Below are 18383 nucleotides of genomic sequence, written 5' to 3' on the forward strand. Positions count from 1 at the left end.
TAAACTTGAAAGTATAAAACAAGAAAAAAAGATGGGGAACTTGTGAAGACAGTGGGGTGCACATTAGTGTTGCTCCATACAAGAGCTCCATACAGTTTGGTTTAGGACCCTGGGACAAGGGATTAAGGTGTGTATTTTACATCTCAAAGCAGAATTGGCCTCCAGGTTCTCCCAGCATTCCTCAGTCCCTACCTGGTATATACCCTGCCTCCAACCCTGAACTTTCCAGCCAAGGGGATGGACTGTCTTTCCTCCAGATGCTCTTATCTATAGAATCCAGGCATTATGGATCTTGCCCCTTCCCTTACATGTGTACCCTTTCCCTCTTTCTAACCACTCCTCGATCACCCCTATGGTGACTTCCTTTGTCTTGGTCTTTGGGGGTAGGGGGTGTCAGTGAATTCACCTGAGAGCAGCTTCCCAATTGACCTGCCTTTAATATATTCTAATATGGCTTTTTTTCTCCCAGTGGAGAATTGGCTCATTTTCCCAGTGGAGAAATAACCTATCACATCCAATATTTAATTCAAGTAGTAAGAAAGGCAGTTCAAATCAAGCTATACCTTGTAAGACGCTGTTGGCGTTTGCTGTGGGCTGAGCAGCAGGAGCACTTGCTAAAGATACCACATTAGCAATAACTGGAGTTGAATCTTTTCTGAGGGAGGGGGGCCCTGCAGAAGCAGCTTGAACCATGGAAATACTTGCTGGTTAAAAGAGAAGAAAAGAACAAAGCTCATATAATTTATTTATGTTTTACATAGAAAGCAACAGCTCAAAGGACACCCATGTTTCCAGGATTGAGTAAGTTGCTATGGAGCAGAGAAACTTCAGAAATAACGAGGCTTGTTTTATCATTTCTTGGCCTTTTGGTTAAGATCAAGTGTAATGCCTTTTCTTTCCCACTTAAATTACTGCAATGATTGCTAGTTTTTGATTAATGAAACTTAAAAGTTCCTCATGCACTTTACCTTTGTATGGAAATGCATCAATCTCACTTAAAACCAACAAAAATGTCCAAAGGCACAATTCCAACCAATGACAATCACAAAGTAGATTTAATGAGAATATAAGACAAAGATGTTTCTGAAATCTTACCTTCATAAGTGAAGGACTTTGTAAGAAGGTTCTAGAGTAGGCCCTTGCTTCTCCTCACAAGAGTACTAGACTTGGACTCTTCTGGGTTTCAAAGCGGCACTAATTTGTGCTCCAAATCACAAAGCTTCTAAGATTTTTATGCCCTAAATATGTACATAGTTGTTGATTGACACAGGCCTCCTTTACTATGTAACCTAGGCTGGCCTCAAACTCACTATATGGCTCATGTTCTGCTTAAAGCCTTGATCACCTCCTTAACCTGACTATATATATATATGTGTGTGCGTGTGTGTGTGCGTGTGTGTGTGCACGCGCGCGCGTGTGCATTGTTTGTGGTATATTTAGAGGTCCATGTGATTCAGTCTTCATTTCATTTCCTACAAGCAATCTGAAATCTTTCATTATAGAAGACAAGGTGTATACAGAATTTTAAAATTGTAAATATCACACTTTTCCAGAAAACTGAGTAGGACTGAGTCAGTATTCTGAGAGAAAGCTACAATTAAATTTGCCTGCCAGGTACGGTAGTGCAAGCTTTTAGTCCCAGCACTCAGAGGCAGAGGTAGGTGAATCTCTATGAGTTTAAGACCAGCCTAGTCCAGGACAGCTAGGACTCTCTTAGACAGAGAAGTCCTGTCTCTCTCAATCAACTGATCAATTAATAGATAAAATCATTTGCTTTCAGGTATTCAATAAATTATTTAAATGTTAATGGTATATGTTTAATTTTGTTGCTGTTGTGGCTGCTGCTGTTTTCAGACAAGGTCTCTCTAAGCAGTCCTATCTGTCCTTAAACTCACAGAGATCTGCCTGCCTGTTTCCCAAGTACTAGGATCAAAGGCATGTGACAACATGCCCAGCTTGTAAATAATATTTAAACAGAATAAGATTTGTATTTCATAAAATTACTGACCATGTATATATTCTAATCTTTAGAAATAGAGTAATTAGCTCCTTGTACAGGTAAGAGTTCACTTACTCCTCATTGCAGTTTACCTGTATTGTTTTGTAAAGGTGGATCACATACAGTTTGCTGATGACAGAACATCAAGATGCAAAGCAGGTTACAAAAGTGTTTTATGTCACCTCGCCATTTCAATGACTCACTGAGTTTACCCTGTCTCTTGCAACCATCACATTTGGCCATCTAAAACAAATTGAAGAGAGTAAAGAAAAAACAAATTATCAGGGGCTACAGAGATGGCTCAGCTGTCAGGACACTTGGCTGCTCTTCCAGATGACCTAAGGTTCAATTCCCAGATCTTACATGGTGGCTCATAATGATCTCCAGTTCCAGGGGATCTGATACCCTCTTTTCTGAACTCTGAAGGTACCAGGCACAAACATGATACACATACATACATGCAGGCAGAAAAACCCATACACACATAATAAAAATAAATAGTTAAAAAACAAACAAAGTATCTCTACTCTGACGGAATAAAATCAGGATAACAAGAAATGAACTTTAGAACTTACAAATTTTTTAAATTTGAAGTTAATATATTTGTTTATATACTTATGTGTAATTTAACAAGACAGCACATTTGCTCTCATTTATAGAGCTTTTTAAAAATCATTTATGTACATAAGTACACTGTCGCTGTCTTCAGACACAACAGAAGGGGTCATCAGATCCCATTACAGATGGTTGTGAGCCACCATGTGGTTGCTGGGAATTGAACTCAGGACCTCTGGAAGAACAGTTGGTGCTCTTAACTGCTGAGCCATCTCTCCAGCCATTATTTATACAACTTAAATCATCAAGTTAAAGGTGACTGTCCTAAAATGGTAAATATTAATATACTAATGATTTAAAAAGTTTGTGTCTGTGTGTGTCTAGTACATGTGCTTGAACATTTTAATATCTATCTAAACAAACATGGGACAGCCCAACACTGACACAGGCAGGGGTTCTTTCCTCAATCACTATCTTATTCACTACAGGAATGTCTGTAAGTTGAACTCAGAGCTCATCAACTGTACTCTAGTTGTCCAGCTTACTCTCTGGGGCTCTGCATCCAAGCACTGGAATTACATGTGGAATTTTATGTGAGTGCTGGAGATCCAAAATCCAGTCCTCACACTTGTATAGCAATTACTTCATCCATTGAGACATCACTCCAATCTTACCAATGACATCATAAAAAAAAAATCTCTTATAAAAAAAAAACAACTCATATATGTAAAATACCCTAATAAGTAGCAACTGAAAAACAAAGTTCTGGTCATGTAAGAAGGCTGAGTAGTAATGGCACTTACGGCCAAGCCTGATAACCTGACATCAATCTTCAGACCCACATGGTAGAAGGAGAAACAATGCCCACACAAGTTCTCATATGAACTCTTTCCAACACATGAGCCATGGCATGCATGCACCTACACTGACATGTGTGTACTACTGTGCACATAAAATAAATTTAACAAAAATAAAAACAAAGATGGTTTTAAAAATTAATTTAAACAATCTTTTCAGAATTCAGATTCATGTATTTAAATAAGTAAAATAATTATTAAAATATTTTAGTACCATAAGTCAGCTGCATCTTCTATAACAAGTTAAAAACAAATGGAGTAAATTTAAGTTCCCTCCCATATATTGCACTAATTGCTAAGAAACAAAACATTTAATATTAAAGGAACTTTAATCATCAAACTATTATTCTTTGTATATGAATTAAGAAAAAGAACCTAATGCTAACTCTCTCCAAACCTAGGAATGTGAATGGTATTTTTTTTACCTGATAAAACAAAACTGTATACTTAGACATGCATTCTTCACAACAGAAGTCTTCTACCTTTCCACCCAAATTATTCTGTATCAATTTGGGAGATGTCTGTAAACAATAACTGCACATTTTACAATGACTTCCCCAGCGTTTTCCCAAGTCGTGTTTATAAAGCAATTTGCAACCTAAGAAATCAGAAAAGATAAAATTAACAAAGGGCTGAATAATAATTATGTTTTCACACATGGGGCTTAACCAACTGATAGGCCAAGAAGTCAGTTACAGGATCAAAACTAGTGGATGTGTGTGTGTTGACTGAATATGTTATATATAGTAAGTTTCATTTCATGAAGTTTTTGCTTCATTTGAAGTGTGAAAATATCCTAGGTTTATAGTAGGATGCAATGTGAAATGTATTTAATTTATACAATAGTCAAATGATTTGAAAGCCACTGTCAAGAAGGATAACACTGCCATTTTAGAGTCAAGTAAAACATTCTTAGACAGACAGACAGATATATATATATATATATATATATATAATCTAAAAAAAAGAAAACTTAATTTCACTTTCCCTATTTAGAAACAAACTTAGGGTGCTACTAGAACTTAAACCTTCCATCTAAAAATGAAGACAAGACCTAAAGATCTTTGAGTTCTCCATCAAGCTGATGGGGTCAAATATATCCTGTGTCACCAACTTATGTACTGTACTTTAGAAGATCTTGACTTCATTTTAATAGCTACATAATATCAAGTAGATTAAAAATAGCAAATTATCTGTCAATAAATAAAAAGACACTGTGTCTGTACAAAGAATAAAACAGACTGACATAGTAATCCCTTCAATTAATGACTACTTTAGAAACCATCGCCATGCTTAATAATAAGATTACTATTTCTTTTTACCTTCACTACAAAATGACTTGTCAGCACCTGAGAACCTCACAGTCTCCTTTATAATTTTCTCAATTTTACAGTATTCACACATTGCCATTACATTATTGATTTTCTTATATTCATCAGAACAATTCTTGCCACAGAACTGAAACATTTTACCCTGTAAAGAAATATTGAGTAGTAATTAGACATTTGGTTTATGTGATAGAAATTTTTATCCTTCTTATTTCAAAAATTTCTATAATCTCAGCATGCAGAAGGCAGAGACAGATAAGATCTCTTTGAGTTCAAAACCAACCTGTCTATATACTGAGTTCCAGGCTAGCCGGAGTTACATAGTAAGCCCCTATCTCAAAAATGAAAAACCCAAATGGTGCAATTTTAAGACAGAAAATCAAAACTACATTTGAGCTTATAATCAAACTCCTCTAACTCCTCTTATCATGAACCTGTACTTTGCTGTTTTATTTTTATTTCCTCTGTACGTTATAGAAAGGAGTTTTCAGTGAGTAGTCACAGCTAATCTTAAACTCAAAATCCAATGTGCATGCACTTGCACAGCAACTATGAGCCCACACTTACCTTGTAGTCAAGAAGCTCTGGCTTTGTGGCGAAGAGACGGTTACAGTGTTGACACCTAAGCTTCACTACACTTCGCGCAAACCCAACATGCTGGGACTGGGCAGCCAGCCTCTGGAGCCCAGCAGCAGCAGAGCTGTTGATGGAGGTGGGGGACACGGCAGGGGTACTCCCTCCACCTGCAGATGCTGATGAACCTGTGGGGATGCTCACAATTACCTGGCCCTGAGACAAGGGCACTACTGAAGAATTCATTCCAGTTGGTTTGTTAAACAAATTCTGAAAAAAGTAAAACAATAGGAATAGGTCTATTTAATCACTTGTTCCAAGACTAGAAATTATGCCCCTCTGTATGCCAAGAAAGATTCTAGTAATGCAACAAGCTAGGTACCTTGTCTTTAAACACCTTAAAACTGAATGAGGTAAGTCTCATTAATGTAGGAAAAAAACATCCAATAATCTTCAAAACTAGTATTCTCTCAATAGTGTCATTAAATTTCATGGGTGACAGTTAAGTGACTGTACAGGCTGAACTAACAATCTAAGCTGAAAAGCAGTAATAGAAACAAATAATCCTGGTACAAGGAAACAGTAAGTTTGAATGACTATAGGTGATTCACTGACTGAGGAAGAGGAAGATTCCCAAGGTCCTACCTGGAAAGCTACCACACAACTGTAGCTGCAGAAGTTGCGTATACTTCCATCTGACATGGCTAGATGATACTGAGGGATTGCTGAGGTTTTACAACTGTTACACTGAACTTGTACACCTTAGCAAATGAAAGTAAAAGCTAATGAGTCACACATAAACCTAGGAGGAATTAAGTATCAGACAAAAATTCAATTTTCAGGTTAAGCTATAGGAACTGAAGCTAACCTCCATCATGCCACATCTATCATAAACTAACTCAACATTTAAAAAGTTTTAAAATTTCAAATAGTCATAAGCTAACCTGAAATTAAAAAATAAATGGATCTTGAGATATACTGGATATGAATAAAGAAAATACATTAAGGAAGGTTATTTGTAATCCATTCAGTAAGGGGGATACATAAATAGGGGGATAACAAGTAAATAAGGTAACAGGTAATATTTTACGACAAAAGTGTGAAATATGTTTGTACTAAAAATCAATTAAATTTAGACAAAAAATCGGGCCAGCAAAAAAGTAGTAACTAATTTTCCAACGATTACATTTTATAGTTTATGAAAGCAGTATTACCTGCGGAAGTAACCATTTTAACTCTGTAAGCAGATAAGCAATTAACAGAACAGAAAAGTTCTGTCTTCCCCAAGCTATTGGTATTCTCAATCATTTCTGCTGAGGATCTCAATGATTTGCAAAGCGCACATGGTGTTATTTTGGCTGATTTCTAGTAACAGAATAAAACAACATTCATTTTTACCAAATTCATAAAGCATAATTCTTTGAAATGTTTAACTTAACTCTGTTGAAATATTACTACTTTTTATGTGTGGTGGTAGGAATCACTCCCAGAACACTGCATGATAAATTTTTTTCCCCTTACTCAAAGTATTTTAAAACAGTAGTCTTCAAATGATCAACAGTACAATTCTCAGAAAGACACTTCACAAAGGAAACTAGTATGTTATTCTGAAATTCTGAGTATGCATATTATGTATGTATGCATACAAAAGTGAAAAGCATTACACTGAGCAATATACACCATGGAACCATATGTTATATTTCTGTATTTCTGGTGCATCTCATTAGTAGTTAATTTAAGGTCTAATAACTGATAAACGTTTTTTACATAACACAACTGGCTCTCTTTTACATATTAGCCAAAAGTGTAAAGAGCTTCCTATGAGAGATACTATTTAAAGCAGCAAAGTTCTAATCTAAGGAAATCAGTAAACTTAGGAAACTCAGTAACAATCCTCTCCTTAACAATGCATATTGTAAGCAGCAAAATGAGAGCAGAAAACAATGACTCTGACAGAGCAATCGCCACTTAACTAGGGACTCAACAGAAAGTAAGGGCAAGTACCTGTCACATACTTAAGAAAACACTGCTCAAGCTTGAACTAAAAGATTTTAAGATCTTCCCTTTCTGTGATAAACTGTGACACTAAATGTGACACTAAAAGGTGTGTACATTAGCATATGACTGATCTGGGACATCTTCTAACTCCCAGATCAGAACTGTAAACAAGACTGGAGTCAAAACTTATCTTTGTGAACTTTTACTGACACACCTAGTCCTACCAGCTATGCTTTCTTTGTGATACAGAGAACCTCATAAACTTCCATCATACCATCTTTTCATTTATTTATATATCAGAAGTACGTCTTCCCACGAAACAGACATTGAATTCAATGTTTGTTTGAATAAATTAGAATTAAAGAAAGGAAAGCAGAAGCAATAACCATCTACATACAACATGTCAGGCTGTGTGTTAGTGCTTTTGTTCTTACTTTACACAGCCTAGTTTTCACAGCCATTATCAGGTAAAAAAACAAAAAAAACAAAACAAAAAAAAAAAAAACCTAGAATCCATGTAGTCTAAGTGTTTTCCCCATGTAAAACTGTACGTTTGGTCTTATCATTCATTACATTAAAATTCTATAGTTTGGTCTTTTTTTGTTGAGGAAGGATTGTTTCTGTTTTTACTTTGAAGACAAGAGTCTCACTAAAGTAGTAGTAAACCAAACTGGCCTCCAACTCAGAGATCTGCCTTCCACTAACTCCCAAATCCTTGGAACTAAAGGTATGCACCACCATGGCAGCCCCTTGTACTTTTGGAAGATTGAGAGTAGGGACCTGAGAAATGTGTCCCTAACACAGCATATTTTAATACATGAAAAGTAAATTTTCAAAATTAAAATAAAAAACCCAATCTAAAATTATATGTTTTATTCTATTAATCTTTTTTTCATTTGTGAGAAAAAAACCATGACTATATATTATGCAATAAGGCTAACCCTTTCAAAAATTAGATTTAAAGTGAAATCACCAATAATTTAAAAAATGCTGAATTTCTACAGTGAGTCCAAGGCCACCCACAGCTACATAGTGAGAGCCTAACTCAAAAAATAAAGCAAATATACTCCTCCCCCAGCAGCAAAAGAATAGAATAAAGTAGTAGTAAAACCTGACTGGCACTAGTCACTGATTTCACTATGTATTAAAGGAAAAAAGTCCAACCAGCAAATGAAATAAAATAGGAAGTCACTACAAAATATAAAAAGTATTTACCATCCCCTATGGCAGAGGCTCTCAACCTTCCTAATGATACAACTCTTGAATACAGTTCCTCACGTTATGGTGACCCCAACCATAAAAATACTTTTATTCCTACTTCAGAACTGTAATTTAACTACTGCTACGGATCATAATGTAAATATCCATGTTTTCCAATGGTATTAAACTACCTCTGTAAAAGAGTAATTCGACCCCCAAATGAGTCGTGCCCCATAGGTTGAGAACCACTGTTTAGGTTAACTAATTATGAAACTAATATTTAACCAAAATTTACTGGTGAAATATGGAACAAAAAACCAAAACAGCATAGAAGATTCTTATCATAGTTTTTTCCAGTTTATTCTCTGCAAAGTTCTAATTTACAAAGTAATGAACAGCACTCATTTGTTCTGTTTAAGGAAAAAAATTCTCTTAACTCTACTAAGATTTTATTTTCTGGTTTACAACTGTAATTATGTGATTCCATTTTTAAGACAATATATGTGTGTGTATATATATATATATATATATATATATATATATATATATATATATACACATATACACACACACAGACATACATGGAATCTGGACCTTTTTGCTGAAGAACAAGTATAACTAAAAATCAAAATATATTTGAAAAATCAGAAGGCTACATACTGAAAAGAATGGATACCCCCTATGAGATATAATTCTGTTTTATGTTTGGGTCACTTAAAAATTACTACTAAAAAACACAAATCGCATCTGAAAAAAAGCAATGCCTTAGCTAGGCATGACAGTAAATGCAGATAATTCCTGCACTTGGTAAGCAAAGGCAAAAGGTCTACAAGTTCAAGATTAGCCTGGGTCATATGACAAATTCCAGGAAGTCATGGCTCCATAGTGAGATCCTGTCTCAACATAACAAAGTCATATCCTAAAAAGATGCATTTCTTACTCATTTTTGGGACAGGTTCTCCCAGGGTAACTATGGCTGTAATGGACCTAGCACTGTAGACCAGGCTGGCCTCAAACAAACTTGCAGAGATCTGCCTACCTCTGTCTCCTGTGTGCTGGGATTAATGGTGTGCACCACCACTACCCAGCTAAAAGATGCATTTCTTAATGCATGTACAGAAACTGGGACATATAGAACTCTATTTCAGAAGATTTAATATATATGCATTTGGAAAATACCATTTGCATGCAAAAACTTAACCAAATACTTCTCTCGTTATTTTGAACTGTTTCAAAAATAATCCTACCCAAAGGTTTCAACTCCCCTGAAATGAAGAAAGATTAAGATTAAAAAGATCAAATACCTGCTTGTATGAGGTGACACACATTGAACTACAAAACTTCTTAGACTGTCCCTCGATCTGAAGCACATGGCACTGTCCAGAGCCACTGTAACAGTAACCCCCACAGTTCTCACAACAGTTCATAGTGAGGTTGTTAGCAGAGCGAAACTTAGAGAAACAGGCATCACTGCAGAGTTTATGAACTACGTTCTGGTAATTAACTTCATGTCGAATCTAAGAATTACAAATTAAAGCCAAAACATCAAACACAAAGAATCAAACATTGTTCTTTAAGCATAAGCATTAAACTTATTCATCCAAATAAAGTAAAAAGGTAACTTACAACAGCGTTCTTCTGACACATGCTGCATTTGGTCGAAATGCTATTTGTATTTATGGTAACAATGGGCTTTTTTTTCAGTTCATATGTTGACAAGCATGACTGACTGCAAAAATCTTTACTGGTGGTGCTATTTTCAAACTGGGCACTGATCACATCCTTTGGATTTAAAATGTCTCTAAAATGATAACAGAGATAAAATAAGGCACAGGATATTACATTTACCACCATCTTGGTATATTAATGCAACCAAATAAAACTAGACTTACGATAAAGGGCATCACAACTTTTTTTAATTAACATTTTTAATTTTATGTGTATGAGTGCTTTGCATACATGAATGCCTGTGTATCCCTTGGGTTTCTGGTGTGTTCAAGGAACAGAAGAGGGACTTGAATCATCTGGAACTGGAATTAGACAGCTGTAAGCTACCACAAGGGTCCTGGGAATCAAAGCTGGGTCCTCTGAAAGACTAACTAATGCTCTCAACCACTAAATCTCTCTAGCCCACAGGGGCATTGCACCTTAAATTTGTGGGTGTACATGTATACATCTGTGGTGTGTATATGCAGAGTGTGTCTGTAAGTCTGTATGTCAGAGGACAACTTGTGGCTTCCAGGAATAAACTCAGGTACTAAGTCTTTACTCGATGAATTACCTTATGAACCTCCAAGACAGGGTCTCTCACTGAACCTGGAATTCAAAGCCTCAAAAAGGCTGGCTGCCCCACTGAGCTAAGGAATCTACTACTCTTCGCCTTCCCAGTGCTAGGGTTTGAACTCATATCCTCGAAAAACAATCATTTTTATAAATAAGCTATTTACCTAGTCCTATGTGATATATATCAAGCATTGCTATATAAAATATAGATGTGCACATATAAAAAATTTAATATGTAAGCATCAGTAATGAAGACAAAGAAGAATGAAGCCCCAATAATTAGGTTTCCAACATAGATCAAGGCAATGGATGTAACATTTCTCATTGATCTCAATGAAGTTATACACCAGTCAGATTATATCTCATGGCAGAGTAAGAGGAAACAATCACATTTCTGTTAGCATATATAAAGAAAAGCTACAGAAAATTTTAAAAAATTTCTTTTAATGTAATAAAAAATGTGACTAACAGAATTAACAAAATAATATTCCTAAACTACTTATTTTATATAGGATTTGAAACCATTTAAAACATGTACATTCCTCCTATTTAAAAAAAAACTAGATGTTAAATGACAATAAAAATATATTCAGCATGATAATCCTAAGAGTGCAACAGTGGCACACATACATTTGGGGGCAATTTTTCAGCTTTCTAACTGGACTTAAGGCCTTCTCAGTAAGAGGAAAACCATGCTTGGTACTAGGAACCTAGCCAATTACCCAGGGCTATTGAAGCCATGAATCTTAGCTGAGAACCTACAACTGACACTTTACTAAACCAGAAAATGCCTACATGCTTAATATTTATCCTCATACTCACGGTTCAATTTAGTTCTCATTCCTCATCAAAGAAACTTCTCTTTGTAACAGACAAAGACAATTAGAGAAAACCAAAACTGATCAAAATGCAGAGATAAGAGACTGGATGATGTCCAATACCAACTGATACATCTATAACTCAATTCCTACATCTAAGGCTCAGAAATCCTGGAGAAAAGGGGGCATTATGGCTCTAATGATCATGTACATTAACAGAGAAAGGGCAAGAAAAGTCAAGTGGCAAATAAAGTTTTTCAATAAAGCAAAAGCAGGAAAAAATAAAGTATAGTGAAAAATGAGAAAAAAAGAAGACATAAGAAGAAGTTTGAGGAGATAAGCAGGTAAATAAACAGTGCTACAAAGTAATAGAAAGAAGGAAAGGGAATAGTATAGAAGATAGAAGAATAAATGAGGGGATGAAACAGTGAAAACAGGTGAAACTGGAAATCTTGATGGATAAGGGAAAAACACAATCATTGTATTTTAGGTATTCTTTTAAATATTTATCTTAATTTATGTATAGGAACATCTGCCTCTGTGTATGTATGTGCACTATATGCATGCCTGGTGCCTGAGGAGGCTAGAAGGCATTAGATCCCCTGGAACTGAAGTTACAAATGGTTATGATTCATCATGTGAGTCCTTGGAACTAAAGCAGGGGCCTCTGCAAGAGCAAGTACTCCTAACTGCTGAGGAAAAAATAATCTGTCTTAAGATAGCTCATAACTACCAAACAACAGAGAAATTAAGTAATGTAGCTAAAATTAGCATGTGTGCAAAAAAATTATATATATACACACACACACACACACACACACACACATATATATATATATATCCATATCCATCTATCATCCAAACAGTATAGCTGGGACAACAGTTCAGTCAGTAAAAGCATAACCTTGACAGGATGAGGACCTATGTTCAATACCTAGAACCCAAATAAAAAAACAGGCATGGTGATAAGCACTTGTAATACCAATGCTAAAAAAGACCTGACAGGAGGATACCTAAAACAGGAGGATACCTGAGAGAAACAGGAGGATCGCTAAGGCAAATCCCAGTCAGCCTAGAATAAGTGCTAAGCTCCAAGTCAATGAATCAGTGATGTCCTGTCTTAAAGAAGGCATATAGCATTCCTTAGGATAAGGTTATCCTCTTTCTTTCATATTTGTATGCATATATGTACATATACCTGTACACATGTGCATATGCACACACATGACCTCCCCTATCTGCATACTATTAAAAATATACATATGAAAGGTGATACATTATGTGAGTTTATATTGTTAAAAATAAATGATAAATTTTTATTGTATCTATGGTTCTCATAGGAAAAAAAGTTCTTATGATATCTTAGAAATTCCTGCCAGGCAGTGGTGGCGCATGCCTTTAATTGCAGCACTTGGGAGGAAGAGGCAGGCGGATTTCTGAGTTTGAGGCCAGCCTGGACTACAGAGTGAGTTCCAGGACAGCCAGGGCTACACAGAGAAACCCTGTCTCGAAAAAGTGTGTGCGTGTGTGTGTGTGTGTGTGTGTGTGTGTGTGTGTGTATGAGCTATTAAGAAATTCCTGATTCCTAAGATGGTTAAAGATGAACAAGTAAAGCTATTATATCAACCAATCAAACTATTTCATAATAAAACAGCAAACAAGAAAGCTAAAATAATCATAGTTTTCAATCTAACTCAATTATGAAATAACCTAATAGTGTATGTACTAGAATATAAAGGCTTAGACAAAACAGCTAAGTATTTATTTTAAAAACCACAAAACTTTAGTAGAAATAAAGAACTCTACTTTGGGTAAATTAATTTAGCCAGAAATAGTATGAGAAAGTCAATTTAATAGTCACCTGACTGAAGACATAACTGCAATACTAATACCTTTTCTCTAAACTTAACGTCATTAAATAATTCACTTGGGGGCTAGAAAGATGGCTGAGTGTTTAAGAACACTGGCTGCTCTTCCAGAGGTCCTGAGTTCAATTCCAAGCAACCACATGGTGGCTCACAACCATCTGTAATGGGATCTGATTCCCTTGTCTGGTATGTCGTCTCAAGACAGCTACAGTGTACTCTCATAAAATAAATAATTCTTAAAAAAAAAAATCACTCAATAATATTAGGTATCTACTAGACTAACTATTAGTTGTAAATCCAACAAAGTACATACTGCTACATTATTTTTATTTAACACTGACAGGTAATACTGTATATTTACTATATAATACATGATGCTTTAAAGTGTATCTTCATGGTGAAATGGCTAAAGTTACTTAACGGATTACCTCAGTTGTCACTTTTGTTATAAGAATAAGTTACATAAACTAAGATGGGGGGGTTCCTTTGGTTTAGTCTTTTTGTTTTTGTTGTTATTTTTTTTTTTCTCCAAGAAGGTTTCTCTGTGTAGCACTGGCAGTCCTGGAACTCACTCTGTAGATCTCTTCCTCAGATCCTCCTACTCAAAAGATCCACCTGCCTCTGCTTCACAAGTGTTGGGATTCAAGGAATGCATTACCACTCCTGGCCTTTTTTCTTTTTTTTAAAGATATATTTATTTATTTTATGCATATGAGCACATTGTTGCTGCCATGTGGTTGCTGGGAATTGAACTCAGGGCCACTGGAAGAGCAGGTAGTGCCCTTAACCACTGAGCCATCTCTGCAGCCCCACACACATGGCTTTTGTACTTAGAATTGTAAATATACTAGCTACAGGCACTACAGTTTTAAATAGATTGCTTGAATTTATTCCTCAAATTCTGAATCACCAAAACATCATTTATTATTATTAAATTATTTTTAACTTTGAATAGAACTACACGAAATTTCCTAATCTCGTTCTTAATCAACATGCACAGCTCTGTATCACGTTCAGTCACATACAGACATTAGAGAAACATCCACAAGACAAAATTTTAGTATCAGGAAGCTCACACACTAACTGTTCCTAACTGAACACACCCTTCTTAAATCCACAGAAATCCACCAGACAACTGCTTCAACTTTCATTTTTTTTTCTTCCAGATTTTGGAATACATGTACAGATTTTACTGATTAGGTATTCTTGATCTGAAAGTCTTGGAATCCTGAAAAAATCACAAAATTTTCTGCGTATTATTTTATTACTAAAAAGTTTTTATTTTTTTTTAAATTTATTTATTTATTTTATTTATGAGTACACTGTCGCTGTCTTCGGACACACCAGAATAGGGTATCCAATTTCATTACGGATGGTTGTGAGTCACCATGTGGTTGCTGGGATTTGAACTCAGGACCTCTGGAAGAGCAGTCAGTGCTCTTAACCGCTGAGCCATCTCTCCAGCCCCTAAAAAGTTTTTAGATGTTAGATTTTTCTGTTTGTGATTCTGTTTGTGTTTGTTGAAATGCAATATCTGGATAACCTTAAAAGAAAATCTCCAACTACTACAACAAAAAGCTGTGGTGTTTCTCTTCTTTTAAGGAGTAGCAAGGTTACAAATAAAAAGCAGAACTTCCGAAGGAAACGAAAGTCTAATCTACACTGGGATACATGAAATACAGTAATTTAAATTGCAGTGCTACTTTATAATACAACCGAACTTCTTTCAGTTATCTGAGAAATGAACACAAAGAGGTGTGCATAAGGGGCTGGGGAGACAGTGTGAAGGCTAAGAGCATCAGCTATTCTTCCTAAGGAACCTGACTTCAATCCCAGCATCAATGTGGTGGCTCACAGTGGTCTGCTACTCCAGTCATACGCACTCTTCTGACCTCTGAAGGCACCAAGTACACATGTGGTATAAAGATATACATGCAGAGCTGGACGGTCGTGGTGCATACCTTTAATCCCAGCACTCAGGAGGCAGAGGCAGGATGATGTAGATGAGCTCAAGGCCAGCCTGGTCTACACAGTGAATTCCAGGACAGCCAGGGCTACACTCTTGAAAACTCTTGAAAAAGTGCTTCAATGCTAGAATAGCAGAATCTAAGAAATCTTAACTAAAAGATGAAAGGATTAGTCTAAAGATCACTTGTTGAGCTAAAAGAGATTGAGTACTTCCCAGAAAGCAGCAACATGGTGGCACTAAATAATATGATAATATGTATTTTTTTGCTGTTGTTGATTTTTTTTTTTTTTACAAGAAAAACCTACAGCAAAGTTGAAATGCAAATAATAATATACAGGTTAAGAAACAAGCATTAAGAGAAATAAAAGAAACAAAAGATAATTTAGAACTCTGCTATACTTTGAGCAACTTGAACAAGTTTTCTTGGTGAGAGGAGGCAGTGGGCGGGCAGGTGGAACTGTGTATCCCGTGAGACACAGGGTGGAGCAGAAAAGCTGAGTAGACCCTTTCCTCTGATAAGCAGTCTGCCCCTTCTGGAGGATTTTTTTACAACCAGAGCAGGAAACTCGAACAGCTGTGGCTGGAACTGAAGGAAGCATTTTATTCACGCCAGGTGATGCCAGAGAAGGCTGAAAGCCAGTAGTCAACTGTGGAGCTTTAAAAAAAAAAAAAGAAAAGAACACTCAAAGCAAAAAAATTTACTTTTTAATCTTATATATTATACATTGGTACTTTCTCTTCTATAGCTAGTTTGGAATCCAGTATTAATTATGGAATATACAATATAAAGGATTCTAAATGAACAGAGGACATGCTAGTTTATTAACACAAGTAGAAATGGCCTCTCATTGATGTTGGCCAGAATAAATACAATTCATTTATTCAGATCTGATTCTTACCAAGAGGACTGCCACTGACTGAAAACACAGCACTAATCTTCAGTTCCCCCTCTTGAGTTTTTTGCTGTTGGCCATGACTATATTCCTTTAAAGAATAAAAAATAAATAAATACAGAGAAAATAACAAATTATTCAAGAAATCAAGACATTTTGTTATTGCTATATAGAGGTAGAAAATGTTTACAGCATTAATATTAATGAATAATGAAATACAAAATAGTAAACAAACTACACTTAACAATAAGGGCAAAATAAACTAGCATATGCTAGGAGGAAAGACTGAAAAAAAAAATGAATGTTAGCTACTAAAACAGCCTGGCACGCTACCAGATATTTCTAAGTTATTTTTGACATTCTTTTTTAATATTACAATATTATAAATTTCTGTTTATTATAAAAGTAATACCCAATCACGATAGAACATTTAAATAAGTAGAAATAAACAAACAAACTCCTACCCCCCATCACCTCAAATGGGCCTCTGTGACTCCATTATATTTCTTTCCAGTCTTTTCCTTTCTCTAGTCAAAGAAAAGTTAGTTTCTTTACAGTTATAATTATTCTAAACAAATTTTTCTTATGAATTCATGTTCTGCTCATTTCAATTATTATGTATTCTTGCATTATTACTCCAAAATAACATCTAATGGCTTAATATGAGCATTTAGAAGACTTGAGTTCAAGAATCAGATGTCTGGGTAGTCTGAGAATTCCAAACATACACTTGAACTGTATCAAATGACTTACAAGGAAAAAGTTTTAGATTTATGTATGACTTTTTTCCTAACAGTGTGTGTGTGTGTGTGTGTGTGTGTGTGTGTGTGTGTAGAACACATGCATGGCTGGTGCCCATGGAGATCAAAAGAGGACATTGGATCCCTGGGACTGGAGTTATATATGGTTGCAAGCACCACTATGTAGGTGCTGAGAAACAACCACAGGTCCTCTCAAGTATGCTCTTAACCACTGAGCCAACACCACTCTTAACCACTGAGCCTTAAATGAGTTTTAAATACAAGTAAACATTTTAAGTCAGCCATAGCCACCACACATCAGAGTTCCACTATGTATTTTTCAGGGCTGTTCTTTATCTTTACAATTATATTGCTCAACTGTAACTGCAGTAAGTAATCATTGGCTTTTTTTTTTTTAATTTTAAGATATTTATCACAACAAAGCTTGCAAAATACTACAGAGACCAATTATTCTTAAAATTCTGGGTGCCTGAGACCTACTCCCTTTTGGTGGTGGGAACATTAATATACTATACAGCCTTAAGCAATATTGGTATTTATCATATATACATAGTGATATATCAAATTAAGCAACTGAAGCTGCCATGAATATGTACACTTGACTCAGGCACAAACAGGAAGATTGACCAAACCTTCTGCAATTATAATAGTATTTTAACACAGTAATTTTTTTGTGTGTGTTTTGTTTCTGTTTTTGAGACAGACTTTCAATGAACAGCCATAAATGGCCTGGTACTTGCTAAATAGACCAGATGAAGCCCAAACTTAAAGAGTAATCCTGCTGCATCCAAAGTACTGGGATTACAGGTGAGTACTACTAAAATGACTAATTTGAATATTTTAAAAATGAAAATGTATGTAAAATTCGATGGCTAACATAACACCACAACTTTAAATAAAGGCAGGACCAACACTATTCACTTTTTTCTACCTTTTGCCTCAGACCCTGAGCTAAAGGTCTACTTAGTGTTTGCATATATTCAGCAGACTCAGTGACATGTCACTATGAAATCTTTAATTCCTAAAGTAGAATCACTAGGTTACAAGATCCATTATAAAGGTTTTTTGAGACATTATGAGACTGGTTTTGTCCAAATAAAACCGTAATTTTTGTTTTGGTTTTTTTAGTTTCTCGAGACAGGGTTTCTGCACGTAGCCCTGGCTGTCCTGGAGCTACTTCTGTAGAGCAGGCAGGCCTCCAACTAAGAGATCCGCCTGCCTCTGTCCCCAAGTGCTGGCAATAAAGATGTACAGCACCATGCACGGTTCTCAAACAAAACT

At 35.6% G+C, this 18383-nt stretch overlaps 1 protein-coding gene across 2 annotated transcripts in view; it reads right to left on the minus strand.

Annotated features, from left to right (window-relative positions):
* Zmym4 (zinc finger MYM-type containing 4) overlaps positions 1-18383 on the minus strand; it is a 110022-nt gene that overhangs the window by 36988 nt on the left and 54651 nt on the right. For both annotated transcript variants that reach the window (XM_028759700.1, XM_028759699.1), the window contains exons 6-16: positions 16348-16432; positions 15848-16103; positions 10137-10311; positions 9815-10027; positions 6527-6677; positions 5958-6073; positions 5307-5582; positions 4734-4884; positions 3837-4009; positions 2092-2242; positions 564-704 (exon numbers count right to left, since the gene is read on the minus strand). In XM_028759700.1, coding sequence (XP_028615533.1) covers positions 564-704; positions 2092-2242; positions 3837-4009; positions 4734-4884; positions 5307-5582; positions 5958-6073; positions 6527-6677; positions 9815-10027; positions 10137-10311; positions 15848-16103; positions 16348-16432 — 1888 coding nt within the window. The remainder of the gene's footprint in view (positions 1-563; positions 705-2091; positions 2243-3836; positions 4010-4733; positions 4885-5306; positions 5583-5957; positions 6074-6526; positions 6678-9814; positions 10028-10136; positions 10312-15847; positions 16104-16347; positions 16433-18383) is intronic.

The sequence above is a fragment of the Grammomys surdaster genome, unplaced genomic scaffold (assembly GCF_004785775.1).
Source record: "Grammomys surdaster isolate TR1022 unplaced genomic scaffold, NIH_TR_1.0 126313, whole genome shotgun sequence".
Lineage (NCBI taxonomy): Eukaryota > Metazoa > Chordata > Mammalia > Rodentia > Muridae > Grammomys > Grammomys surdaster.